At 36.2% G+C, this 27,043-nt stretch overlaps 3 protein-coding genes across 6 annotated transcripts; 2 read left to right on the top strand and 1 right to left on the bottom strand.

Annotated features, from left to right (window-relative positions):
* The first annotated feature begins 607 nt into the window (after window positions 1–607).
* LOC148205587 (sulfite exporter TauE/SafE family protein 3-like) lies at window positions 608–16,005 on the top strand. 2 transcript variants are annotated; one of them, XM_088103564.1, is made up of 13 exons: window positions 608–804; window positions 13,128–13,202; window positions 13,285–13,444; window positions 14,033–14,233; window positions 14,324–14,388; window positions 14,491–14,518; window positions 14,606–14,688; window positions 14,771–14,857; window positions 14,970–15,020; window positions 15,142–15,363; window positions 15,449–15,542; window positions 15,676–15,816; window positions 15,892–16,005. In XM_088103564.1, the coding sequence occupies exons 1-13, from the start codon at window positions 676–678 to the stop codon at window positions 15,981–15,983; spliced, it is 1,428 nt and encodes a 475-aa protein (XP_087959690.1). In that variant the 5' UTR covers window positions 608–675; the 3' UTR covers window positions 15,984–16,005. The 2 variants fall into 2 exon arrangements, with proteins under 2 accessions (XP_087959690.1, XP_087959691.1); XM_088103565.1 differs by lacking the exons at window positions 608–804; window positions 13,128–13,202 and having other exon boundaries at window positions 14,624–14,688.
* Window positions 3,515–6,275, bottom strand: LOC124845330 (sulfite exporter TauE/SafE family protein 3-like). 2 transcript variants are annotated; one of them, XM_088103566.1, is made up of 11 exons: window positions 6,116–6,275; window positions 5,327–5,527; window positions 5,172–5,236; window positions 5,042–5,069; window positions 4,872–4,954; window positions 4,703–4,789; window positions 4,540–4,590; window positions 4,197–4,418; window positions 4,018–4,111; window positions 3,744–3,884; window positions 3,515–3,668 (listed from the first exon to the last, which is right to left on the bottom strand). In XM_088103566.1, exons 1-11 carry the CDS (start codon window positions 6,270–6,272, stop codon window positions 3,577–3,579), a joined length of 1,221 nt encoding a protein of 406 aa, XP_087959692.1. In that variant the 5' UTR covers window positions 6,273–6,275; the 3' UTR covers window positions 3,515–3,576. The 2 variants fall into 2 exon arrangements, with proteins under 2 accessions (XP_087959692.1, XP_087959693.1); XM_088103567.1 differs by having other exon boundaries at window positions 4,872–4,936.
* Window positions 16,006–24,255: 8,250 nt separating the features above from the next.
* LOC124845327 (sulfite exporter TauE/SafE family protein 3-like) lies at window positions 24,256–26,954 on the top strand. 2 transcript variants are annotated; one of them, XM_088111422.1, is made up of 11 exons: window positions 24,256–24,415; window positions 25,004–25,204; window positions 25,295–25,359; window positions 25,462–25,489; window positions 25,595–25,659; window positions 25,742–25,828; window positions 25,940–25,990; window positions 26,112–26,333; window positions 26,419–26,512; window positions 26,646–26,786; window positions 26,863–26,954. In XM_088111422.1, exons 1-11 carry the CDS (start codon window positions 24,259–24,261, stop codon window positions 26,952–26,954), a joined length of 1,203 nt encoding a protein of 400 aa, XP_087967548.1. In that variant the 5' UTR covers window positions 24,256–24,258. The 2 variants fall into 2 exon arrangements, with proteins under 2 accessions (XP_087967548.1, XP_087967538.1); XM_088111412.1 differs by having other exon boundaries at window positions 25,577–25,659.
* Window positions 26,955–27,043: the final 89 nt, after the last annotated feature.

Genomic DNA, 27,043 nt, shown 5'->3' with positions numbered 1-27,043 from the left:
CGAGTAATACAATAAAGAGAAGCAATCTTGGACTAGGCATCAAAACCATTAAAGTGGGAGTGTTAGCATAAAAGGGGTGCAAAAAAATGTCTTGTTTGTTTTGGTTGAAGTACATGAGTGTCCATGTATACTTGCAGAACTAAAAAACATTCTGAGCTATTGAAAAACAATGAAAATTCAAGGTATTTTTACCATATTTTTGTTTAATTCTATTCCAAAATAGTTGGTAACCACAGAAAGAAATATTTCGATGGAGGTATGATAGAAATCACAGTACAATCCAAAATAAATAAATAAAATAACACAATTATTAAAACCAGGTTTCACAATTTGAAGTACAAGAAACAAAAGACGAGATAGAAACCATTAAAAACATAACAGAGGCCTGCTTATTTTGACAGGAGATTTGTTTTGTAACACCTAAATTTCGGTATAATTAAAAATAACATCATCAACCAGGGAAGTTCCTATCTGAAGTGAAGATCTGAAAAAACCTATTTAACTGTCATGGTATGATCAACTGGGGAAGTTCCTATCTGTGGTGAAAATTTTGAAATATTCTATTTAACTCTTACGGTGTTGCTCATTTGAAGCAAATTAAGCATAGTAACATGACAGGACTAAAAGGACTAAGATTTTGAATTTTGAAAACAGCTCAGTATCTAAAGAGACACAATGGGTGTTCATGATGTATCACAAAGATGGGATGTGAAATGGGTTTCTGGAAAGGTTCTCATTGCTATGCTTCTTCTTGTCACAGTCTCTGCTGAGAACATCACCTCACAATCCAATCACACTATAGGGGTTGGTACTGTTGAATATAGTGAAAAACTATATTTAAATTAATCTCCCTTGTGTAAAATACACACATAGGGTTCTCTATTTATAATAAAAGAAATATGGGCTAAGCCCAAAATACAAATGAGAAATAATAACAAACTAACTAAAAGATAAAAGATATAATATATCTAACACTCCCCCTCAAGCTGGAGCATACAAATTGTATGAACTAAGCTTGGAATAGATGAACTCAGTGTTGAACTAGATGATTTGTCTTCAAGAGTGTGAGACAAACATAGATGGACTAACAACAGCTTGTGAAACTTCAACTTCAAAAGTGGATGAAGGAGAGTAGTGGTGGACAATGACAAGCTGCAAGGACTGATTCCCAATCAATGATGGATGAGTGACGGGATCAACAGTAGCAGCTGAAAGCTAAGAGCTACAAAACTGCAGGGACTACACTAAATCCTCATCAATGATGGATGGGTGACGGGATCAACAGTAGTAGCTGAAATCTACAAAACTGCAGGGACTACACCCATATTTATGTGACTTGCAGTGTCTTGGAAACGTACTCCCCCTTAGTGTGAAGGTGGAAATGTGAAAGATCACAGTTGCTGAACCACTAAAACAAAACCAAATATTAAGCTACAATGCTGAAACAAAGGCATCAAAGATCCAAAGACATGTTGGAGGTCCAAAATTCTTTGCTGGACAACTCCCAAGTGGTGATACTTAGCAGTGTATCACAAGAAGATCGGGCTAAACTCTAGCATCGAACAACGGCAAACAGTGCTAACTCTAGCACCAAACAGCAGCAAACAGTGCTAACTCTAGCACTGAACAGCGGCAAACAGGGCCAAACATCGGGCTAACTCTAGCACCGAAAAGTGGCAAACAGGGCCGAACAGCGGCAAACTAAACGGCGCCGGACAGCGGAAACGGCACCTGGACAGCGATCAATAGTGGCTGGACAGTGGTCAAACGGCGCGGACAGCGGGAAACGGCGCGTGGACAGCAGCAAACGGCGCGGGGACAGCGGCGATGGTCTGGTTGGCGAGACCGACTCCGATCATCAAGTTGGGCATCCATGGAGAGGGAGAAACCCTAAAAAATTCAAAGTACTCCGATTGATGTAACGACCACAGATCCAGAAAGAGGGCGAAGAGGCGATCACGGCAGTGCTGATCGGCGGCGGAAAGCTCCGGCGACGCGCCGGCACGCGCGCCGGCAGCGACGGCAGCGGTGACTCTTGCGGCGGCGCGTGAAGGCGCGTGAGAGGTCCGTTCGCCGCGATCTTCATACCACGGTGGTCGCCCGGTCGAGACGATTCTGATGGTGTGGTCGCCGGTCGATTCTGGAACTCCGGCGGCGGCGGCGGCGGTGGCCGGAGGCGGCGGCGGCGGTGGCCGGAGGTGGCGACGGACTGGCCGGAAAGAAGCGGCGGCGACGGTGGAGAGATCTGACTGCACGGTGCTGACTGTGGCACAGATTTAAGAGAAAAAAGAAAGAGAGAAGGGTTGTCCACTGAAATTTTAGGGGCTGCCGGCGGCCATGGCGGCCAGCCGCCGGCAGACAGCAGAGACACCAGAAGAAGATCAGAGAACCTGCTCTGATACCATGTTGAATATAGTGAAAAACTATATTTAAATTAATCTCCCTTGTGTAAAATACACACATAGGGTTCTCTATTTATAATAAAAGAAATATGGGCTAAGCCCAAAATACAAATGAGAAATAATAACAAACTAACTAAAAGATAAAAGATATAATATATCTAACAGGTACCAATCATCATGCTCATGTATTTTACCACCACACTTGGCCGGTAAGAGAGTTTACAAATACTCTGATAGCAACTTTCATAAAAAAATATGTTGTCATAAAATCATGTCAAGTTCAATCAATCACTATAGTAAAAACTTTATTCAGAGCAGTGCATGTGGACTAGTGTTTGTATGTGAAGAACATTGAATTGGGATTAACTTGCTTTTACTTTTATGTTGTGTGCAGAGTATGAAATTTGGATGGAGAATAATTATAGGAAGCATAGTTGGTTTCCTAGGATCAGCATTTGGGAATGTTGGAGGTGTTGGTGGGGGTGGCATCTTTGTGCCCATGCTTACTCTCATTATAGGATTTGATGCAAAATCAGCAATACATGATCGCTGTTGAGTATAGGTTTCATGAGAAGAAGAACCAAGTGGCGCATAATGCATTGTTTAAAGGAAAACATGTTCCACATGTTTAAGGGCATTCCTTTCTCCAACCCCATGATTTAACACTACACCCCCATGGGCTGCTGAAATTTGATGACTAATACAATGAATTTTTGTGTTTCAAGTGAACTACAGGGCAACTTTTTTTATTCTTTTTTCTTACAGTTTCTTCTTTTACTGTTTCAAATTCTGGAATTTAGATTTCGCTTAAGCACATACAATTGTAAGAAACTAACATCCACTAAAAAAGACGAGATATTAATTCCATGCAGGTTCTTAAACATACAGAAATCAAAGATTGCCTCGATTGAAATTTCAAGAATAAAGAAATGAAATACATTTACAAATATTCTACTGGCCAAAGCCGTGGCTCCCTGAGAAAATATGAACTCAAAAAGTTTACCTCAAATACAGGATCAATTGTTGAAATTTGATGACTAATACAATGAATTTTTGTGTTTCGAGTGAACTAAAAGTATACATAAAAAGAAAATGCAAAAATGTGGCACTAATGTAACCAAAGACAATACAAAACTGCATTAAACAGCCCTATAAATATTAGGCCTCATGAACCTTAACTTTTAGCCGTGTACATGCAAAGGTTTCCAAATCCCATGTGCTCTTTGCGTTCAATCTTTTGGATCATGTGTACAACTCCTACTCCACCTGTCATGTCATCAAATAAAACCATTTTACATTTGCCTTAACACAATCTGCAAAACAAAACCATCTTACACCTACCTAGTAAAACTGCACTCACACACAGTGTGAAGGTTAGGATGAATATTATCACAGATGCTCTCCCCAATATGGCCACCACCTTTCTCACCAAATACTGTCCAACAAGTGAAGCTGCAGTCGCTACACCTACCAAGCACAGTGCTGCAACACCATATCCATACTTTAACATTATAATCTCCATAAAATATCACAAGTTTTTGCTTCATCAAGCTTCTCTTAGTCCATTAAAATTATCTAGTACTAAGCACATGTTCATTCATTCGTGCATACATACCATAATGAATGGGGAAACGTTTGAGAAGGTAATATTCCACCACAGCCATAGATGCAGAAAATGCCATTGCCAAAATGGACGTAGCACTTGCCACCTTTGTGAAAAATTCCCCAATCAGAGTGTTTCCAAGAAAAATCTACAAAGAAAAACATGATGACAGAAAGAAGAAAGAAAGGTACCTGAGGAGGGATTCCAATTCCAAGGAAAAGGGGTGCCAAGATGAATCCTCCACCAAGGCCTAACAAACCGGCAAGTGTGCCAGCAAGTGTTCCACAACAACAGAATAGAATTAACTGCCACACTCTCCAACGTGGTTGTTTATCTCCCTTTGACGCTATGCTTCTCTTCCCTTTGTATAGTCTCATGGCCTGGTATGAACTCATTCCTACAGCTATTGGGATCTAAATCACAACAACAAATAAACAGTGAATTTTCACTATGACATTGACTTTGATCGCACAGCAGCACACATTCAACAACGAGGCCATATCAGAAATTGAATTCTCCGACTGTAGTTCGTACCTGGAGTAGATTCACTGCCCAATATGATCCAGAGCAAGTTGTTGTGTAATTCTGTTCCAAAACAGAGGCATATATTATCATATCATATTATGTTGATCAATGACCTCCAATGCAAGAAATGAAAAAACTGAATTTTTGAGCGAATAGCTCATAGGGTACCAACTTTTCCAATCTCTAACGCAAGTATCATGATCCAGACAGCGAAAAGATGTCCAAGGTCCTTCCAACGAATGTTGTCAACCATCGAAACCTGCATGTCGGTTTTAGATTTCATTAGAAAGAATAGGCGTTGCTCATATATGGAATCAAGAACTTTCGGTATTTTGTACTACTTTTTTCTTTAGTTCCTTAGTATCTTCTTTGACAGGGTCTTCTGTTTGAATATAATGTGCAGCATCTTTAGCAGTTGCAATATCTGATAAGATTAAAAAATAGCATAACATTTCTGATAAACACTTATATATACAGAAATGTAGAATAGAAATAGTATTAAACCACTCACCATCAATCCTTGAATTCTTCCTGGCTTCCTGGAATTATAACAAGGATGCAAGCATAATCATCAGAATGAAAAACTTGAAAGAAGTTTAAAACATAAACGAGGGTGAAGGTTAACGAAGAAATTAATTAACCTTCTTCATAATGGTTTCTTGCTTCCATGTCTCAACACCCTTAAGGAAGGATTTGATTGAAAGGCCTGTTCAGCATTCAGATCACATCAGAGGGAAGAAATGAATAGAGCAAATCAAGAGTGTCTAAGTTTTGAAGCTTGATCTGTAATTCTTACCAACGAAAAGTATTATTAGCAAAACGGTTAGCATCCACTCAGGAAAAATGACATTGAAGTCAACACCAATGCTGATTCCAAGCATCAACATTGGTTGGAAGAGAAGTGCTAAGTCATAATCAATCACGGGCAAATCAAGTGTAGGGTGTCTCTGTCTCAAATTGTAGAAAACTGTTGCTGTTGCTCCACCAGTAATCATGACTTCACCAAAAAAACAGAAAATTACATATTTAAAACAATAGCTGAAAAATAGCAACAAGTACAAAGCAAATAAGATCATGGTTATTTATTAAAAGGGGAATTTTGCTTTTTATGGTGATTTTGATGTTTAGAACACCACTGCTGGAGAGGTCAACTGTCTTGTGGATGGTTCTTGAGAAAGTTTAACCAATCCATTTCTCTTTATCTTAACTAACCAATGGCCATGTCAGCCTAATGTTTTAAATTAAAATATCTTCTTGTTTATTATATTTTTTAAGAATGTTTTAAAATCTTATATATCATCATATCCATAAAGTGATCTTGCCGATGCTGTTTTTAAGCATGACCTAAATCTAAGTGTAAGGCAAATAATAGCAACGAATGGTGTCAGTGCCATGGATAAATACTTGTGAGGAAAAGATAATTGTATTTGGGTATGCATATTACAATTTAAATCATGTAAAAACATACTGTTTGGTATGAGTTGAAGTTTATTGACATTATCAAGATCATCATATCTGAATTGTCATGAAATGAAAACGTATTATCAATATGGAAATACAGAGGGGGCAGAATGATATTTCTTACATTTTGATATTGCTATTGCAGATTTTGTATCAAATCCAATTATGAGAGTAAGCATGGGCACAAAGATGCCACCCCCACCAATACCTCCAATATTCCCAAATGCTGATCCTAGGAATCCAACTATGCTTCCTACTATTATTCTCCATCCAAATTTCATACTCTGCACACAACACAAAGTTAAATTCAACGTTCTTGAGATGAAAACACTAATCCACCTTCAGAGTATTTGTGGATTCTCTTACCGGCCAAGTGTGGTGGTAGAATACTTTAGCATTGTTATCAACCCCCACAGTGTCATTCGACTGTGAGCTGCTGTTCTCGGCAGAGACCGTCACAAGAAGAAGCACAGCAATGAGAACCTTTCCAGAAAACCATTTTGCATGCCACCTTTGTGATGCTTCAAGCAAACCCATTATGTCTCTTTAGATACTCAAAATTCAAAATCTTACTCCTTTTAGTACTATGGTGTTGCTATGCTTAATTTGCCTCTAATAAGCAACACCAAAACAGTTATATAGATCTCTTCAAAATCTTCACTTCAAATAGGAACTTCCCTAATTGATCATCTTATTGTAATACAATAAAAATTTAGGTGCAAGAAAACAAATCTCTGGTCAAAATAAGCAGGTTTTTGTTTTGCTTTATTATTCTCTGTCTCGTCTTTTATGTCTTGTGTTCAAAATAATGGTGATTTTTATTTTTGGCTTGTACTATGGTTCCTATTATAACTCCGTTGGAATATTTCTTTTGTAGTTACCACTGATTGGGCTTAATATTGGAATATTATAGAATATCTTGAATTATCATTACGTGGGATCTTTCTTTTCTGCAACATGAGCATTTACCCAAACAAGCAAGACATTTTTTGGCACCCCTTTTATGCTAACCCTCACACTTTATTGGTTTTGACGCCTAGTTAAAGATTGATTCTCTTAATTGCATTATTACTCGTGTGTTAGTTATTTTCTAATGTTAAACTTCTGGGGTCGGTTTTGTATGGCTCAAAACAAGAATTAATGGTGAGCAACGAGCATATATTTGCCACTCATGAAGTACAAAGTTCTTCATATTGATTTTACTATGAAAAACACTTCAAAATTCTTTCATCTCTTGTTTCCACAGTTCTTTGTTTCATATATATCAGTCGACCTTTTGTCTGGTTCCTTTTGTTTTGTCATATGAAGCGTGAATGAATATTTTTTTCTTATAAAGTATTCAACTTTTTCATTTCTACCTAAGATTCACACTTGATTCATTTTAGAGACGTTATATAAATGTGATATAAGTCCAACTCACATAAGCGTTAAAACCACTATTAACCAAAAATCTTAAAACAATAAATTTATTTTTTATATGATGTTCAGCTTTCTCATTTTTATCCAATATAAAACTTGTACTTACTTCGATTTCCAACAATCACAAGAGTCTGCATTGTGGATGTTTATCTCTTCTTCAACCCAATTAATTAAGTGTATAAACTACCCTAAAAAATTCAGTTTGAGTAGTTGAGTGAACTACTACCTCTTGCTCTTTTAATCACCAAGACAAAACACCTGAGCCCATTCTAAAGTAGTAGCCCGAAGTACTTTCATAAGAGAAACCAAATAATTTGAAGTCATGTATGTACCTGTTAGCATTTAAGTCCATAGTTGATAGTTCTTTTGATATATATGGCAACTCATTTGCTGCCTTCAAAACACATTCTCTAGCTCTCAAATCAAATTTTTTTCTGTTCTCTTCAATGGTTGATGCAAAATAGATCATCCAAAAACTTTTAAAGTCAGTCAAATCAGGTATGAAAAGGACTTATATTTTTAATAATAGGAGAAGGAAACCTATTTATTAGATAAATGACATGAGTCACAATGTATGACCATAACACTTTGGGTAGATGGGATTAATGCAAGAGACAACGAGAAACATTCAATATGTGTTGATGTTTTCTTTGAACAACAAAGTTTTGTTGTAGAGTTTCAATGCATGTAGTATAATGTATTATGCCAAGTTTGTCATAAAACTCTTTCAGGTTAAATTCTTGTTGGTTAAACTTTATTCTTTTGTTGAATTGATTTTGGATGAGAGCAACAAAAGCAATGCTTATAAAGGTATCAACAATATCTTGTATGACCGTAAGACGTATCCAATTATATCTTGTATGATCATCAACAATATTAGGAAAATATATGTTTATGGATAAAAGCCCCAAATATCGACATGTATAAGATAAAAAAATCATCGGTATGTGATAAGAATAACATATTCTACTTTTATCATAATGTATATGAGAAAAACTTTGTTTAACGTGATTAAGAACCTTACTAGAAGGATGTCCTAATTTACAATGCAACAAATTGATATTATATTTATGTTTTTATGTTATGCAACAGAGATATAAAACCTGTAGAGACCATATTGAAAACTAGCTTGTCCCATCGTCTTCAAAGAATTCATTTTTTTTTTAAATTGACAAACATTTTGTAAGAAAAGGAAGTTGAAAATTGAAAGATGTTATAAGACGTTGAGCATAAATAATGTTAATGGTGAATTCGAATATGTATAAAACATTATATAGAACCAAGTGTTTTTTGAGATGAATATTTCCAACGTGTTGGCTATGACGTGAGTATTGTTGGGTAATTTTACATTTCAGGGTTTACTTTTATAAAAGATTCTTGTGTAACGTGTGGTTCATGTGTAAATGATCCAAGACAAACCAGTATTCTTTGCCTGGCTCACTACAAGAAATAATTAAATTATCGATGGAAAAAGTCTGTCAGAAAAAATTCTGCTGCTTTCTTTTTCATATTAGTCGATTTTACTTTGTTGAGATCCAATAGAAATCACAATCTCATTATATAATTTTCCAGTGCCAAAATTTTCATCATCTTGTGGAGGTTCTTTATGGCCTAAAACATGCTCCTAGAATATGGTACAGTAGAATAAATGATCATTTGTTAAGCTTGGGCTTTCAGAAGAGTCGATCTGAAGCTACATTGGATGTCAAGCATGCTGATGTGAATATTTTAACCAATTCTTTGTATGTTGATGATCTTTTGGTGCAGGAACAATCTAACATTGGTCTTATGACCTACTTTCTGGACATGGAAATCATTTAAAATAAGAATGAGATTTTTATTTGTCAACAAAAATATGCAAAGGAGATCCTAAAAAGGTTTCAGCTACATGAATGCAAAAGAATGAAGCTGATAAAGTTGATGAATCGCATTTTAGAAATTTGGTTGGATGTCCAGTGTATCGTACATCTGCAAGACAATGGGTATCAAGATTCATGCATTATGCCAATGAGGTTCACTTGAAGGCAACAAAATGAGTTGTTTTGTTAGATACATCAAAGGGACTAATGGACTTAAATACTAACATGTAAAAGACTTCAAATTATACCGTTCTCTTAATGTGTTTTGAAAGAAGCAACAGGTTGTAGTTCAGTCAATTGCTAAAGTTGAGTTTCCTATTGCTAGGGTAGGGAAAATGAATTGTCGTGAACTGCACTATTAAAAACATAACTCAACTAAAAACTAGTTTGTTTGAACGAAATTCAACTGAAAATTAGTTGAGATGAACTGAATTGAACTATTTTTTGTTTTATCAATCTGCACTGAGTTGCGCTTATGAACTAAACTAAATTGTTATGTGTTAGAAATATTATATCTTTTATCTTTATCTTTCAGTTAGTTTGTTATTATTTTTTATTTGTATTTTGGGCTTAGCCCATATTTCTTCTATTATAAATAGAGAACCTTATGTGTGTTTAACACAAGGGAGATTAATCCAAATATAGTTTTTCATATATTTAACATGGTATCAAAGCAGGTTTTCTGATCTCTTCCGGTGGTTTTTGTTGTCTGCCGGCGGTCGGCCACCATGGCCGCCGACAGCCCCTAAAAATTTCATAAGATTCATTTTCTCTTCTTCTTAAATCTCAGCACCCAGAATCAAAGAGACAAGTCTCCTGGGAACCACTGCCTCCTCTGAACCAGTCGCCGCCTTCTCACCGGCCACCGTCACAGTTTCGACTGGTGACCAGTGGATCTGGACCGTCTCTTCAAGCGCAACCTAACCCTGGCGGTCGCTGTCTTTGTCTCGTTTTCATGCGCTGTCACGCGCCTCCACTCTCCGGAAGTAGATCTCGAACGTGTGTTCATCACGTGCCGCCTTCTCGGCGTCGGTATTAAACCGCGCCGCTGCCAGTCATCTCACCGAACCTCCCTCTCTCTGTTCAGACCTTCCAGAGCAGCCATTGCTGTCATCGACGTCTGTCTTCTTCTCGCCGCATGCTTTCGCATCTTCGGACCTCCTTCTTCTTTCTGCGTTTTTTTGTGCTTCGTCTCTGTTGTAGAGGGTTTCGCCTCTGTATTGCTGTTCTTGCCTTGTTCTTCCTTTCTTATTGTATCTGTCGCACAGATCTGCTGTGTTATTGCCTCCTTCTCTGCTGCTCTCCTTCATCCACTTCTGAAGTTGAAGTGTTTATTGCCTCCTTCTCCGCTGCTCTCCTTCATCCACTTCTGAAGTTGAAGTGTTTATTGCCTCCTTCTCCGCTGCTCTCCGCTGCTCTCCTTCATCCACTTTTGAAGTTGAAGTGTTTATTGCCTCCTTCTCTGTTGCTCTTGAAGACAAATCATCTAGTTCGAAACCAAGTTCAATAATTTCAAGCTTGGTTCATACAATTTGTATGCTCCAGCTTGAGGGGGAGTGTTAGAAATATTATATCTTTTATCTTTATCTTTCAGTTAGTTTGTTATTATTTCTTATTTGTATTTTGGGCTTAGCCCATATTTCTTCTATTATAAATAGAGAACGTGTTTAACACAAGGGAGATTAATCCAAATATAGTTTTTCATATATTTAACATTATGTATCTTAATATGTTTTTGAATTGCACTAATTTTGAACTTAACTACACAATTTTTGAATTGAACTGCACTAATCTTGAATCAAACTACAATATTTTTGAATTAAAAAACTAAAAAAAATAGTATTTATCCACTTCATTCATAATATAGGCTTTTCCATAAAAACAAAATTAAAAAGTTGAGATGAGTCGATCTCAATCGAAATTTGATTGAGTTGGCCTCGGTCGAAAATCGGACAAATTTGGTTGGAACAATCACGATCGAAACTCGTTCAATTCAGTTGTAACCGAAAATTGGCCAAATTTGGCTAAGTTGGCCCCGGCCGAAAATTGGCCGAATTTGGTTAGGACGGTTAGTATTGGTTGAAAATCAGTGGAATTCGGTCGGAATGACCACGATTTATCGAGATGGTCCCGAACGAAAATTGGCCGAATTCGGACACAGCCAAGATTCGATCGAGTCAGTCTTAACCGAAATTCGACTGAGTCAACCTTTACCAAAAATCGGCCGAATTCAGCTAGTCAACTTTGGTTGAAATTCGAACGAATTGGACCAAGTCGGCTATGAGGAAAGTTTGGTCTAATCAGCAATAGTCAAACTAAACTGAAACTTTAGACTTTAGAGACTTTCAAACAAGTAAAAGACACAAAATAAATTAGTTTTAAGTTAATGAGTAATTAATTCAATTTAGAGATTCAGTTTTCTAAAACTGAACTATAAAATAGTACAGTTCAATTTTTATTTATAAATAGTTCAATTTTTTTGTTCAATATAGTGTAGTTCATTGATAGTTCAGATATATTAATTTGCTCATCCCTAACGGTTGTAGTAGCTTTGAATCAAGTTATTTGGTTGAAGAATATTTTAATAAATTTGTATCTTAAGCAAGATAAAAGCACGAATGTTTTTGTTGATAAGGAAGAATCGCAATTTCGATTTCACATAATCTTGTTTCATGGGAAGAAGAAGCTTTTTAATGTGGAGTCGTTTCACTTAAGAGAATTTAAAAAGAGTGGCTATCCACACAGTAGGTTTGACTTCCCAAGGAAGAAACAAGGAGTTTGCAAATGGAGGAGGTTGACAATGTGCCTTTAGATGTTTCATACATTTAGGAATCTTTCATATTTGTTTCATTTTGAACAAGTCAAATTTATTATATTTTATTAGCTTCGGTGGATTAGTTATTTCCTACTATTTTTCGCATTCATTAATCATCTCTTGCTTCAAATATATTTGGGTTGAAGAAGAGACAAACATCCACAATGCAGTATGTTGTGATCGGTGTAATTTCTCCCCACCTTTGGCCTCGGTCAACCTGTCATATGACAAAACAAAAGGAATGAGACAAAAGATTGACAACTAGGTAAAGAAAATGAGACAAACTAATTCTTTTATTAAAAAAGAAAAGCAATTGAGAATGTCGACAGATAGGAAACAAAGAACTGAAAGAAATTTGAAGAGTTCTCACTCACCACATTCATCTTCATCATTAGAGATATCAAGACCTTTTTTACTTCATGAGCATTACATTTAAGAGAATCAATCTTTAACTAGGCATCAAAACCAATAGTGTGAAGGTTGTAGCATAAAAGGGGTGCCAAAAAATGTCTTGCTTGTTTGGGTAAATGTGAAAAATGTTAGCTATTGAAAATTCAAACATTTTGACCAAATTGTTATTTATATTCTATTCCAATATTAAGCCGAAACGATTGTAACTAAAAAAAGGAATATTCCAATTGAGTTACGACAGAAATCATAGTACAAACTACCAAAAAAAAAACAGAACTAAACAATTATTTTGAAGCACAACAAAGCATAAGAAACGATAAAGAGAACAAGAAAAGCATAACAAAACCCTGCTTATTTTGATCTTAGATTTGTTTTCTTGCACCTAAAACCATAACATGATCCTATATGGTGTGAAGATTTTGAAAAGATCTATATAACTGATGTGGTGTTTTATTCGAGGCAAATTAAGCATAGCTAGCAACACCATAGTACTAAAAGGAGTAAGATTTTGAATTTTGAGTATCTAAAGAGACATAATGGGTTTGCTTGAAGCATCACAAAGGTGGCATGCAAAATGGTTTTCTGGAAAGGTTCTCATTGCTGTGCTTCTTCTTGTGACGGTCTCTGCCGAGAACAGCAGCTCACAGTCGAATGACACTGTGGGGGTTGATAACAATGCTAAAGTATTCTACCACCACACTTGGCCGGTAAGAGAATCCACAAATACTCTGAAGGTGGATTAGTGTTTTCATCTCAAGAACGTTGAATTTAACTTTGTGTTGTGTGCAGAGTATGAAATTTGGATGGAGAATAATAGTAGGAAGCATAGTTGGATTCCTAGGATCAGCATTTGGGAATATTGGAGGTATTGGTGGGGGTGGCATCTTTGTGCCCATGCTTACTCTCATAATTGGATTTGATACAAAATCTGCAATAGCAATATCAAAATGTAAGAAATATCATTCTGCCCCCTCTGTATTTCCATATTGATAATACGTTTTCATTTCATGACAATTCAGATATGATGATCTTGATAATGTCAATAAACTTCAACTCATACCAAACAGTATGTTTTTACATGATTTAAATTGTAATATGCATACCCAAATACAATTATCTTTTCCTCACAAGTATTTATCCATGGCACTGACACCATTCGTTGCTATTATTTGCCTTACACTTAGATTTAGGTCATGCTTAAAAACAGCATCGGCAAGATCACTTTATGGATATGATGATATATAAGATTTTAAAACATTCTTAAAAAATATAATAAACAAGAAGATATTTTAATTTAAAACATTAGGCTGACATGGCCATTGGTTAGTTAAGATAAAGAGAAATGGATTGGTTAAACTTTCTCAAGAACCATCCACAAGACAGTTGACCTCTCCAGCAGTGGTGTTCTAAACATCAAAATCACCATAAAAAGCAAAATTCCCCTTTTAATAAATAACCATGATCTTATTTGCTTTGTACTTGTTGCTATTTTTCAGCTATTGTTTTAAATATGTAATTTTCTGTTTTTTTGGTGAAGTCATGATTACTGGTGGAGCAACAGCAACAGTTTTCTACAATTTGAGACAGAGACACCCTACACTTGATTTGCCCGTGATTGATTATGACTTAGCACTTCTCTTCCAACCAATGTTGATGCTTGGAATCAGCATTGGTGTTGACTTCAATGTCATTTTTCCTGAGTGGATGCTAACCGTTTTGCTAATAATACTTTTCGTTGGTAAGAATTACAGATCAAGCTTCAAAACTTAGACACTCTTGATTTGCTCTATTCATTTCTTCCCTCTGATGTGATCTGAATGCTGAACAGGCCTTTCAATCAAATCCTTCCTTAAGGGTGTTGAGACATGGAAGCAAGAAACCATTATGAAGAAGGTTAATTAATTTCTTCGTTAACCTTCACCCTCGTTTATGTTTTAAACTTCTTTCAAGTTTTTCATTCTGATGATTATGCTTGCATCCTTGTTATAATTCCAGGAAGCCAGGAAGAATTCAAGGATTGATGGTGAGTGGTTTAATACTATTTCTATTCTACATTTCTGTATATATAAGTGTTTATCAGAAATGTTATGCTATTTTTTAATCTTATCAGATATTGCAACTGCTAAAGATGCTGCACATTATATTCAAACAGAAGACCCTGTCAAAGAAGATACTAAGGAACTAAAGAAAAAAGTAGTACAAAATACCGAAAGTTCTTGATTCCATATATGAGCAACGCCTATTCTTTCTAATGAAATCTAAAACCGACATGCAGGTTTCGATGGTTGACAACATTCGTTGGAAGGACCTTGGACATCTTTTCGCTGTCTGGATCATGATACTTGCGTTAGAGATTGGAAAAGTTGGTACCCTATGAGCTATTCGCTCAAAAATTCAGTTTTTTCATTTCTTGCATTGGAGGTCATTGATCAACATAATATGATATGATAATATATGCCTCTGTTTTGGAACAGAATTACACAACAACTTGCTCTGGATCATATTGGGCAGTGAATCTACTCCAGGTACGAACTACAGTCGGAGAATTCAATTTCTGATATGGCCTCGTTGTTGAATGTGTGCTGCTGTGCGATCAAAGTCAATGTCATAGTGAAAATTCACTGTTTATTTGTTGTTGTGATTTAGATCCCAATAGCTGTAGGAATGAGTTCATACCAGGCCATGAGACTATACAAAGGGAAGAGAAGCATAGCGTCAAAGGGAGATAAACAACCACGTTGGAGAGTGTGGCAGTTAATTCTATTCTGTTGTTGTGGAACACTTGCTGGCACACTTGCCGGTTTGTTAGGCCTTGGTGGAGGATTCATCTTGGCACCCCTTTTCCTTGGAATTGGAATCCCTCCTCAGGTACCTTTCTTTCTTCTTTCTGTCATCATGTTTTTCTTTGTAGATTTTTCTTGGAAACACTCTGATTGGGGAATTTTTCACAAAGGTGGCAAGTGCTACGTCCATTTTGGCAATGGCATTTTCTGCATCTATGGCTGTGGTGGAATATTACCTTCTCAAACGTTTCCCCATTCATTATGGTATGTATGCACGAATGAATGAACATGTGCTTAGTACTAGATAATTTTAATGGACTAAGAGAAGCTTGATGAAGCAAAAACTTGTGATATTTTATGGAGATTATAATGTTAAAGTATGGATATGGTGTTGCAGCACTGTGCTTGGTAGGTGTAGCGACTGCAGCTTCACTTGTTGGACAGTATTTGGTGAGAAAGGTGGTGGCCATATTGGGGAGAGCATCTGTGATAATATTCATCCTAACCTTCACACTGTGTGTGAGTGCAGTTTTACTAGGTAGGTGTAAGATGGTTTTGTTTTGCAGATTGTGTTAAGGCAAATGTAAAATGGTTTTATTTGATGACATGACAGGTGGAGTAGGAGTTGTACACATGATCCAAAAGATTGAACGCAAAGAGCACATGGGATTTGGAAACCTTTGCATGTACACGGCTAAAAGTTAAGGTTCATGAGGCCTAATATTTATAGGGCTGTTTAATGCAGTTTTGTATTGTCTTTGGTTACATTAGTGCCACATTTTTGCATTTTCTTTTTATGTATACTTTTAGTTCACTCGAAACACAAAAATTCATTGTATTAGTCATCAAATTTCAACAAATTGTCCTGTAGAAATATTGAGTTCACATTTTCCTTGGAAGCCACGGCTTAAGCCAGAAGTGCACTTATTGCTACAAAGGCATGTAGGGATTAGCCTTAGTGATTCAAGCTCTTTCGACGGAATTTTGGAATCTGTGTTGTAATATGAGACAATTCATTCACCTTGTTTAACAGAGTTGATTTCTTGAAGAATATCTAAGATACGAAAAACACCATTCTTCGTGAATCTTTCTTTTAAGTCTTTTGATAAATCCTTTACATTGATAAACGTATATCATGCTCTAATGAAATTCATTTTATGCACATAATCACCGTCACGTTATATCGTACTTGGGTGTAAATTGTCATCATATTGTGGAGGCTCCTACACGGCTCAAAGCAACAAGCTCCAAGAATATGATAATAAATGATCATTTGTTAAGTTTGGACTTTCAAAAAAGATAATCTATATGGATGCTGATCTTTTAATCATTTCTTTGTAAGTTAATGATCTTTTGGTGAGAGGAACAATTTATCACTAATTAATAAATTCAAACATATTCGAAGAATGTCTACAAGATGTCTAACTTTGGTCTTGTGGCTTATTTTTTGACATGAGAATCATTAAAAATAAAAATGAGATTTTTGACATATACGATATACGTACATATACGTACGTAACATGGTGCACACAGAGAAAGACCGCTACCACCAACGCATGAAATTAGAAGAAACGGGGTGCACGCAGAAACATGGGTGAGGCGTGTAGATGCCGAAAGCGTGGGGTTTGTCAAGGGGTGTCGCCATGGGCCTAGCATCGACGACAAGACTTGTAGAAGGCGCAGCTGAGAGGGATGGCTCACCAAGAAGCACGAATGAGGAAGAACCGGAAATAGGAGTGAGAGAGAGATTGGATTTAGCGTTGATAACATATGAGGGATACAACCTGCAGCTTTACTGTCAATGCGGCTTCGGTACAAGAGACCCTGAAGCTTAAACGAAATATGCAAAAAGGAAATAATAGAAAGCCATGATTAATAACAAAAAGCATGATTAACAGTAAGATCTTCTTCTGGCTTTGCCCTGAAGCTGAAACGATTTACTGTCAATGCAGTGGTACAAACGAAATATGCTTTTGATGCCTATTTATACAAAATAAAAAGGGTCACTTTTAAGAAAAAATTATTTTAGCTTATGTAATTTATAAATGTATCTAAAATGTATTTTAGGTTATATAATTTATATATATATATATATATATATACACATATGTACGTACATGTACGTACATATACATGTATGTACGTACATAACATAGGTGCACACAGAGAAAGACTGCTACCACCAACGCATGAAGTTAGAAGAAACGGAGTGCACGCAAAACCCAGCCCAAGGTCGCAAGTGTAGTAAGAAGAAAATGAGATGCGATACCGGAACTGGTTCCGGCAGCCAGCTCTATTGTGTTACATCAAGAGGTGTGTAGAAGCCAGAAGCGTGGGAAGGGGTGTCGCCATGCGCCTAGGATAGGCGGCAAGACTTGTAGAAGGCGCGGCTAAGAGGGATGGCTCACCAAAAAGCGCGAATGATGAAGAACCAGAAATAGAAGTGAGAGAAAGAGACTGGGTTCAGTGTTGAAGTGGTCGCCAGCAAGAACCGCGACGGAGGCGTAACCAAATCTTAACGGAATACGAGTGCAGCAGTGTGAAATCAAAACCGAAAATAGGAGAATGAGGCCTGGTGCAACTGGTCTTGGTACGGAGAGATTTGTAAAGTTGGTTTGGGAGAGACAAGAAGGGAAAAATGTCTATAGAAAATATTTTATTTTTAATCACTATTTGCTTATTTTATTATTATCACTTTTTTAATATATATATATATATATATATATATATATATATATATATATATATATATATATATATATATATATATATATATATATATATATATATATATATATATACACGTACATATACGTACATACATATATGAGAAATAGATTAGTTTCTCGTACGTTAACATTTTTTTTTTCATTTTTTCTGAAATGTTTAGCCTTTTTCGCATATTAGGTAAGTTATAGCAAGAAGCAGCCGCAGCTCGACTTGCATCCTATATTTGAGTCTATTAGAAAGAAGGCGGAGGAGGGAAAAGAGAAGAGGGAGAAATGACTGGAAGAGCTCAAGAAGTTGTTCAAATATGATAAGGTGGAGAATGAAAAGAGCTTGAAGGAGTTCTGGGAAGAGCTGGAGGAGAAGGAAATGAATAAGAAGCAGGATGAGTTACTAAAAATAATCTTCAAGTTTATGAAGGATTCGGCTTCGAAGCCGAAGCAGTCCTGATACATATACACACAGAGATAAAAACACAGAAAGGGAATCAGGTAATAAACATAGTACTTGAAAGAATACTTAAAAGAGAAAAGAGACTAAGCTCATAAAGTCAAATCCTTATGTAAAAACGATTTTAGTACCGAGTGATATTCTCATTATTATTCATACCGAGTTCTTAATCTTACAAAAAAAATTAAGTAGTTATATTTAGAAAGGCTGATACTCGAGATAACGAGAGGTTGATATTTCTGGAAATTTAGATTTTGCTTAAACACAAACAATTATAAGAAACTAAGATCGATGAGATATTAATTCCATGCAGGCTGTCAGACCTCGTAAATACGCATCCAAACCCCTCCTGTCAGCTAATTTAAAACGCACCTAAAACTCTCTGCGCGGACGCCAGGTGTCAGGCAACGAGGATTCGAAAATCAGATAGTAGAAGACAAGTGTCAGCGAATGAGCAGACGTTCGTTTGAACGAGAAAAAAAAAGAAGCAAAATCTAATTTTTGAAACTCCAGTTTCACTCACTCTGCATGCACCCTTCTTCTTCCAAAAACTCTGATCTTCATTTCTCCTTCTTCTCTCTAAACAGTTCTCCCTTCTCTCTACCAAAACTCACTCTTTCTTTGCTCTGATCATCCTTCAGGCACCAGTTCTACACTTGGCGTAGAGGACGATCGTTTGAACCGATCCGTTTAAGATTCTGAACTGGTAAGTTCATCCTTTCTCCATTCGTGCCTTTTTCCGTAACATGCAAACCTAAATTCTTGGTTTCATGAGTTGAATCTATCATTCTGAGTAATTGTTTGGTCTATGTGGGTTATAGTTTGTAGAACGTGTTGTAGAACATTGAGACCTCTGTTAGAAGGAGAACCCTAGCCCATATCTGAGAACGTTCGACCACCTTTAAGAGGTAAGGGAAGCTTATTAATTTATTTTATATGACTAAGTGTTGCATGAACGTTTGTTGACTTGATTGTATATGAAAATGATGATACTATGTTATGATGCATGAAATGTATGAAATTTCTGTGATTGGATGGTTTGATACATGAAAAATTTATCATAATATGAATGTAGAAAAGTGTGAAACTATATGTTAAGAACTGAATTTGAATGATATTTATTTTTGGTAAGAAATTCCCTTAAGAGAGCTTGCGTACATTACTGAACGATCCTTGACCGTTCGGTTTCCTAGTAAAATTGGATTTGTAGTGGATTCTTTCATTTGGGAAGAATCCTAGTTGAGGACGAGCGTCTTCACTTCGGAATACTGTGCATGAGCGTTCGGTCAAGCACAGTTGAGTATTAACGTTCGGTTAAAAATCTAAGTATATATGTAATTGTATATTTTAATGTTCGTAAACACTACTTCAATATTATCGTACTATGTTTATCAAACCTTTTTATGTGAAGTTTATTGGTGTTCGGTCTTACACCAAACACTCGTTCCAATTCCTTAAGTTAATTTTAATATGAGCGTTCTTTTAAGCTTCTAAGATCCGCTCTCTATAGTGTTCAGTCTTCGACTGACATGTCGATTCCTTGATACTACGCTCAATTAAACATAAGTGTTCGATTTTCTCCATGTGAATCACTCTAAGTACCAGTTTTTGAATGCCCTAAAAATATCCTTATTCATTGGTTTCACCCTAGAGTCCAAGTTCTTGGTTCAGTCTCTTTATGTTCTGAGTGAATTCTCAAGACTCAGTTTATTTAATTGACTCAACGTTGAAATGCACGTTCGTCCCATTTGTCTTTGGAAAATATTACTGTATTCGCTATCTTTCTTAGAATTCGATGTCAACCCTTGGTCTTAAACTATTCTCAACTTTGAAGATTCCGGTCTCGCTTTATGTGTTCGGCCCAGTTTTAAGTTCGGATTGAACGTCCGTCATTTTAAAGTTTGTTTGAATCTTTGTACGTGATCGTTCACCGAGATATTTATTAAGGAAAGATGAAGAAAGTGTGATTTGGAAATGTTGTGAATTATGGACGAGCGTTCCGGGGAGGAACGTCTCATGTATGAATGTTGGAAATTGTAAAGTATGACTGTGGGCATGCTAAGCTGGCCGTTCATCCTGATGTTCCGTGAGTACTCGTCTTCATGTAGAGGAGGGTAGGTCATGTGTGGGAACGGCAGGAGGTCCTAGTCCTTAGGGGTACTTTGGACAGATAGGGCTAACCTCGGGTGGCAGCTGTTGAGTGTATCCCAGTTACTACATCACCCGGGTGCACGAACGCCTGTAGCTACACAGATTTCATACAGTCCGGACGGTCAGTCTAGTGATAGGCTTTGTATGATGCGCATGTTGAAATGTTCTTGTGTGTTGGATTGTTTAACTTATATGTTGATGTATAAATTAAATTATATAAGCTTACCCTGTGTTTTTCCTTGTGTTGTCTCGTCTTGTGCTTTCGTCTTGTCATTGCAATGATCATCCGTGTGGATGTGAGCAGATGGAGATGCGCTTCTGGAAGAGACGCTAGAAGAGGAGAACTTAATCGAAGTGGAAGTAAAGGCCGAGCAGTAGGAGGTTCGGTTGATAATTAGTAGTTTAGTATGAGGTGGTCGTTCGATCACCTCCTCTCTTTCGTTTGCTATCTGACCGTTCGGTATTTGGATTTTGTAAGTCGTTCAGTCATGTTTTTCCTAAATCTTGTACAGCTTACTTTTGAAACTTTATGTAAGGTCGTTCGGTCGCAAGCGTACGTTGTTTAGTGTAAGACTGAACTGATTTATTATTAAATATAATTATTCTATTATATGATTTATTACTGTATTTTTGGGATGTTATACCGGCTCTGAAGCATACAAAAATAAAAAATTGCTTCGATAGAATTTCAAGGATAAAGAAATGAAATACATTCAGAAATACAGACAAAACAAATATTCTTCTGGACAAAGTCGTGGCTCCCTGAGAAAAGTATTTTATATTATATAATTTTAAAATGTATTTTAGGTTATATAATTTATAAATGTTCATCATAACATTGGATACTTGTTGAAACATTTGTTCCCCATTGATTTTCAATCACGATCTACTTGATTTGAGTCTTTAAAATCAAGTACATATATGTACGTACACACACACACACATATATATATATATATATATATATATATATATATATATATATATATATATATATATATATATATTTAAAAAGTAAAAATAATAAAATAAGAAAATAATGATTAAAAATAAAATATTTTCTATAAACATTTTTCCCTTTTTTTTTCTCTCCCAAACCAACTTTACAAATCTCTCCGTACCAAGATCAGTTGCACCAGGCCTCATTCTTCCATTTTCGGTTTTGATTCACACTGCTGTACTCGTATTCCGTTAAGATTTGGTTACGCCTCCTCCGTGCGCCTCCGCCGCCGTCCATGCTGGGACCACTTCAAACGCTGAACCCAGTCTCTTTCTCTCACTTCTATTTCCGGTTCTTCTTCATTCGCGCTTTTTTGTGAGCCATCCCTCTTAATCGCGCCTTCTGCAAGTCTTGCCGCCGATGCTAGGCGCATGGCGACACCCCTCGTGAAACCCCACGCTTCCGGCTTCTGCACGCCTCTCCATAGAGCGGCTTCCGGCTTCTACACACCTCTCCATAGAGCTGGCCGCCGGAACCAGTTCCGGTGGGTTCTGCACCGCATCTCATTTTCTTCTTACTACATCTGCGACTTTGGGCTGGGTTTGTGCGTGCACTCCGTTTAGCTGTCTTTCTCTGTGTGCACCCATGTTCTTCTAATTTCACCTACGGTTGGTGGTTGAGCTTATCAAAGATTTCTAAGCTTCCCTTCTTTTCTTCTAAAGTCACCTGTAAGGCTTCTTTTTTAAGCTTTTCTGCATGCACCACTTTTGTTAAATTCAATAATAAGGCTTCCTTTTTTGAATTTGAACCCCCATTGCAATATCTATCCGTATTTTTCAATTTATTAATTTCATATGTCTATAAGATTGCATCATCTGACAAAATAGTTGGAATCTAAAACTATTAATTTGAATATATGTATTGCATCATTTTATATTTGATATCGTATTCCAATAAAAATTTAAAAATTATTTTTTTATTGAAGTCACGCAACAATTTACAGTATTAAGGTATAATTTACACTCTTTTTACTTATTGTATGATTTATATGATATTAAGTTATATCTTAAATGTTGTGAATTAAAAAAATATAAAATTTTAAAAAAGATATACAATATTTCAAAATACATGAAAGGAACTATTAACTATGGAGTTAAATACTAACTAACATTTCAAATAGTTTGGTTTTTCTTATATGAAAAGTACTTGTAGCTACAACTTTAGTATGGATCCAGGTGTTTTCCTTTGGCTTCAAAGAAGCAAATAATAATAATATAAAGAAATTCAATGAGTCTTTTGATAGATGCAAAAGATACAGGTCAAGAATGAAGTTATCAGAGGTGAATGATCTAAAAATATTCACATTTTATTTGGAGCGTAAATTGTGAGGTGAAAAAAGTCAGAGCCTTAGACTACGATAGAAGGGTCACACGAGTTCCATTGCAAACGGATACACTTAATCAATCATCTCTTTGGGTTGAAAAAGAGATAATCATTCACAATGCAGTATGTTGTGATCAGTGTAATTTCGCCACACCTTTGATCATCCTTCATGCTGTCATATACAAAACGAAAAGGAATCAGACAATATTGACAACTAAATTAAGAACCAAATAAGACAAATTAATTTTTTTATTGAGAAAAAGCAATTGAGAATGTCTCTACGGATAGGAAACAAAAAACTGTGAAACAAGAGATGGAAGAAAATTTGAAGAGTTCTCACTCACCACACTCATCTTCATCATTAGAGATACGCTGATGATTATTCATTCTAAGTTTTTCATGTACAGGATATATGAAGACCTTTTTTATTTCATGAGTGTCAAATATATGCTCGTTGCTCACCATTAATTCTTGTTTTGAGCCATACAAGACCGACCCCAGAAGTTTAACATTAGAAAATAACTAACATACGAGTAATAATGCAATTAAGATAATCAATCTTTAACTAGGCGTCAAAACCAATAAAGTGTGAGCGTTAGCATAAAAGGGGTGCCAAAAAATGTCTTGCTTGTTTGGGTAAATGCACATGTGGCAGAAAAGAAAGATCCCACCTAATGAAAATTCAAGGTATTCTATAATATTCCAATATTAAGCCCAATCAGTGGTAACTACAAAAGGAATATTCTAATGGAGTTATAGTAGAAATTATAATACAAGTTACAACACATAAAAAAAAAAAAATTCACAATTATTTTGAAGCACAAGACATAAAAGACGAGACAGAGAATAATAAAAGCAAAACAAAAACCTGCTTATTTTGACCAGAGATTTGTTTTCTTGCACCTAAATTTTTATTGTACTAAAATAACATGATCAATTAGGGAAGTTCGAAGATTTTGAAGAGATCTATATAACTGTTTTGGTGTTGCTTATTAGAGGCAAATTAAGCATAGCTAGCAACACCATAGTACTAAAAGGAGTAAGATTTTGAATTTTGAGTATCTAAAGAGACATAATGGGTTTGCTTGAAGCATCACAAAGGTGGCATGCAAAATGGTTTTCTGGAAAGGTTCTCATTGCTGTGCTTCTTCTTGTCACGGTCTCCGCCGAGAACAGCAGCTCACAGTCCAATGACACTGTAGGGGTTGATACCAATGCTAAAGTATTCTACCACCACACTTGGCCGGTAAGAGAATTCACGAACACTCTGCATGTGAATTGGTGTTTGTATGTCAAGAACATTGAATTTAACTGTGTTGTGTGCAGAGTATGAAATTTGGATGGAGAATAATAGTAGGAAGCATAGTTGGATTCCTAGGATCAGCATTTGGGAATATTGGAGGTATTGGTGGGGGTGGCATCTTTGTGCCCATGCTTACTCTCATAATTGGATTTGATACAAAATCTGCAATAGCAATATCAAAATGTAAGAAATATCATTCTGCCCCCTCTGTATTTCCATATTAATAATACGTTTTCATTTCATGACAATTCAGATATGATGATCTTGATAATGTCAATAAACTTCAACTCATACCAAACAGTATGTTTTTACATGATTTAAATTGTAATATGCATACCCAAATACAATTATCTTTTCCTCACAAGTATTTACCCGTGGCACTGACACCATTCATTGCTATTATTTGCCTTACACTTAGATTTAGGTCATGCTTAAAAACAGCATCGGCAAGATCACTTTATGGATATGATGATATATAAGATTTTAAAACATTCTTAAAAAATATAATAAACAAGAAGATATTTTAATTTAAAACATTAGGCTGACATGGCCATTGGTTAGTTAAGATAAAAAGAAATGGATTGGTTAAACTTTCTCAAGAACCATCCACAGGACAGTTGACCTCTCCAGCAGTGGTGTTCTAAACATCAAAATCACCATAAAAAGCAAAATTCCCCTTTTAATAAATAACCATGATCTTATTTGCTTTGTACTTGTTGCTATTTTTCAGCTATTGTTTTAAATATGTAATTTTCTGTTTTTTTGGTGAAGTCATGATTACTGGTGGAGCAACAGCAACAGTTTTCTACAATTTGAGGCAGAGACACCCCACACTTGATTTGCCCGTGATTGATTATGACTTAGCACTTCTCTTCCAACCAATGTTGATGCTTGGAATCAGCATTGGAGTTGACTTCAATGTCATTTTTCCTGAGTGGATGCTAACAGTTTTGCTAATAATACTTTTTGTTGGTAAGAATTACTGATCAAGCTTCAAAATTTAGACACTCTATATTTGCTCAATTCATTTCTTTCCTCTGATGTGATCTGAATGTTAAACAGGCCTTTCAATCAAATCCTTCCTTAAGGGTGTTGAGACATGGAAGCAAGAAACCATTATGAAGAAGGTTAATTAATTTCTTCGTTAACCTTCACCCTCGTTTATGTTTTAAATTTCTTTCAAGTTTTTCATTCTGATGATTATGCTTGCATCCTTGTTATAATTCCAGGAAGCCAGGAAGAAATCAAGGATTGATGGTGAGTGGTTTAATACTATTTCTATTCTACATTTCTGTATATATAAGTGTTTATCAGAAATGTTATGCTATTTTTTAATCTTGTCAGATATTGCAACTGCTAAAGATGCTGCACATTATATTCAAACAGAAGACCCTGTCAAAGAAGATACTAAGGAACTAAAGAAAAAAGTAGTACAAAATACCGAAAGTTCTTGATTCCATATATGAGCAACGCCTATTCTTTCTAATGAAATCTAAAACCGACATGCAGGTTTCGATGGTTGACAACATTCGTTGGAAGGACCTTGGACATCTTTTCGCTGTCTGGATCATGATACTTGCGTTAGAGATTGGAAAAGTTGGTACCCTATGAGCTATCCGCTCCAAAATTCAGTTTTTCATTTCTTGCATTGGAGGTCATTGGCCAACATAATATAATATGATAATATATGTCTCTGTTTTGGAACAGAATTACACAAAAACTTGCTCTGGATCATATTGGGCAGTGAATCTACTCCAGGTACGAACTACAGTGGGAGAATTCAATTTCTGATATGGCCTCGTTGTTGAATGTGTGCTGCTGTGCGATCAAAGTCATTGTCATAGTGAAAATTCACTGTTTATTTGTTGTTGTGATTCAGATCCCAATAGCTGTAGGAATGAGTTCATACCAGGCCATGAGACTATACAAAGGGAAGAGAAGCATAGCGTCAAAGGGAGATAAACAACCACGTTGGAGAGTGTGGCAGTTAATTCTATTCTGTTGTTGTGGAACACTTGCTGGCACACTTGCCGGTTTGTTAGGCCTTGGTGGAGGATTCATCTTGGCACCCCTTTTCCTTGGAATTGGAATCCCTCCTCAGGTACCTTTCTTTCTTCTTTCTGTCATCATGTTTTTCTTTGTAGATTTTTCTTGGAAACACTCTGATTGGGGAATTTTTCACAAAGGTGGCAAGTGCTACGTCCATTTTGGCAATGGCATTTTCTGCATCTATGGCTGTGGTGGAATATTACCTTCTCAAACGTTTCCCCATTCATTATGGTATGTATGCACGAATGAATGAACATGTGCTTAGTACTAGATAATTTTAATGGACTAAGAGAAGCTTGATGAAGCAAAAACTTGTGATATTTTATGGAGATTATAATGTTAAAGTATGGATATGGTGTTGCAGCACTGTGCTTGGTAGGTGTAGCGACTGCAGCTTCACTTGTTGGACAGTATTTGGTGAGAAAGGTGGTGGCCATATTGGGGAGAGCATCTGTGATAATATTCATCCTAACCTTCACACTGTGTGTGAGTGCAGTTTTACTAGGTAGGTGTAAGATGGTTTTTGTTTTGCAGATTGTGTTAAGGCAAATGTAAAATGGTTTTATTTGGTGACATGACAGGTGGAGTAGGAGTTGTACACATGATCCAAAAGATTGAACGCAAAGAGCACATGGGATTTGGAAACCTTTGCATGTACACGGCTAAAAATTAAGGTTCATGAGGCCTAATATTTAGAGGGCTGTTTAATGCAGTTTTGTATTGTCTTTGGTTCCACTATACCACATTTTTGTATTTTTTTAA

Source organism: Vigna umbellata, chromosome 1 (genome assembly GCF_029865625.1).
Source record: "Vigna umbellata cultivar VRB3 chromosome 1, Vumbellata_1.0, whole genome shotgun sequence".
NCBI lineage: Eukaryota > Viridiplantae > Streptophyta > Magnoliopsida > Fabales > Fabaceae > Vigna > Vigna umbellata.
Note: the sequence above shows the minus strand (reverse complement) of the source record. Positions and strands in the feature narration are given on the sequence as shown.

What these genes read in the sequence shown, in the direction of transcription:
- LOC148205587 (XM_088103564.1), top strand. Translation starts at nt 676, where the DNA reads ATGGGTGTTCATGATGTATCACAAAGATGGGATGTGAAATGGGTTTCT. An exon ending in GAAGAATTCAAGGATTGATG is followed by an intron (nt 14,519 to 14,605) that starts GTGAGTGGTTTA and finishes TAATCTTATCAG; the next exon opens with ATATTGCAACTGCTAAAGAT. An exon ending in ACGTTTCCCCATTCATTATG is followed by an intron (nt 15,543 to 15,675) that starts GTATGTATGCAC and finishes ATGGTGTTGCAG; the next exon opens with CACTGTGCTTGGTAGGTGTA.
- LOC124845330 (XM_088103566.1), bottom strand. Translation starts at nt 6,272, where the DNA reads ATGAAATTTGGATGGAGAATAATAGTAGGAAGCATAGTTGGATTCCTA. An exon ending in TGCAATAGCAATATCAAAAT is followed by an intron (nt 5,528 to 6,115) that starts GTAAGAAATATC and finishes TTTTTGGTGAAG; the next exon opens with TCATGATTACTGGTGGAGCA. An exon ending in ACGTTTCCCCATTCATTATG is followed by an intron (nt 3,885 to 4,017) that starts GTATGTATGCAC and finishes ATGGTGTTGCAG; the next exon opens with CACTGTGCTTGGTAGGTGTA.
- LOC124845327 (XM_088111412.1), top strand. Translation starts at nt 24,259, where the DNA reads ATGAAATTTGGATGGAGAATAATAGTAGGAAGCATAGTTGGATTCCTA. An exon ending in GCTAATAATACTTTTTGTTG is followed by an intron (nt 25,205 to 25,294) that starts GTAAGAATTACT and finishes AATGTTAAACAG; the next exon opens with GCCTTTCAATCAAATCCTTC. An exon ending in TGTGAGTGCAGTTTTACTAG is followed by an intron (nt 26,787 to 26,862) that starts GTAGGTGTAAGA and finishes GTGACATGACAG; the next exon opens with GTGGAGTAGGAGTTGTACAC.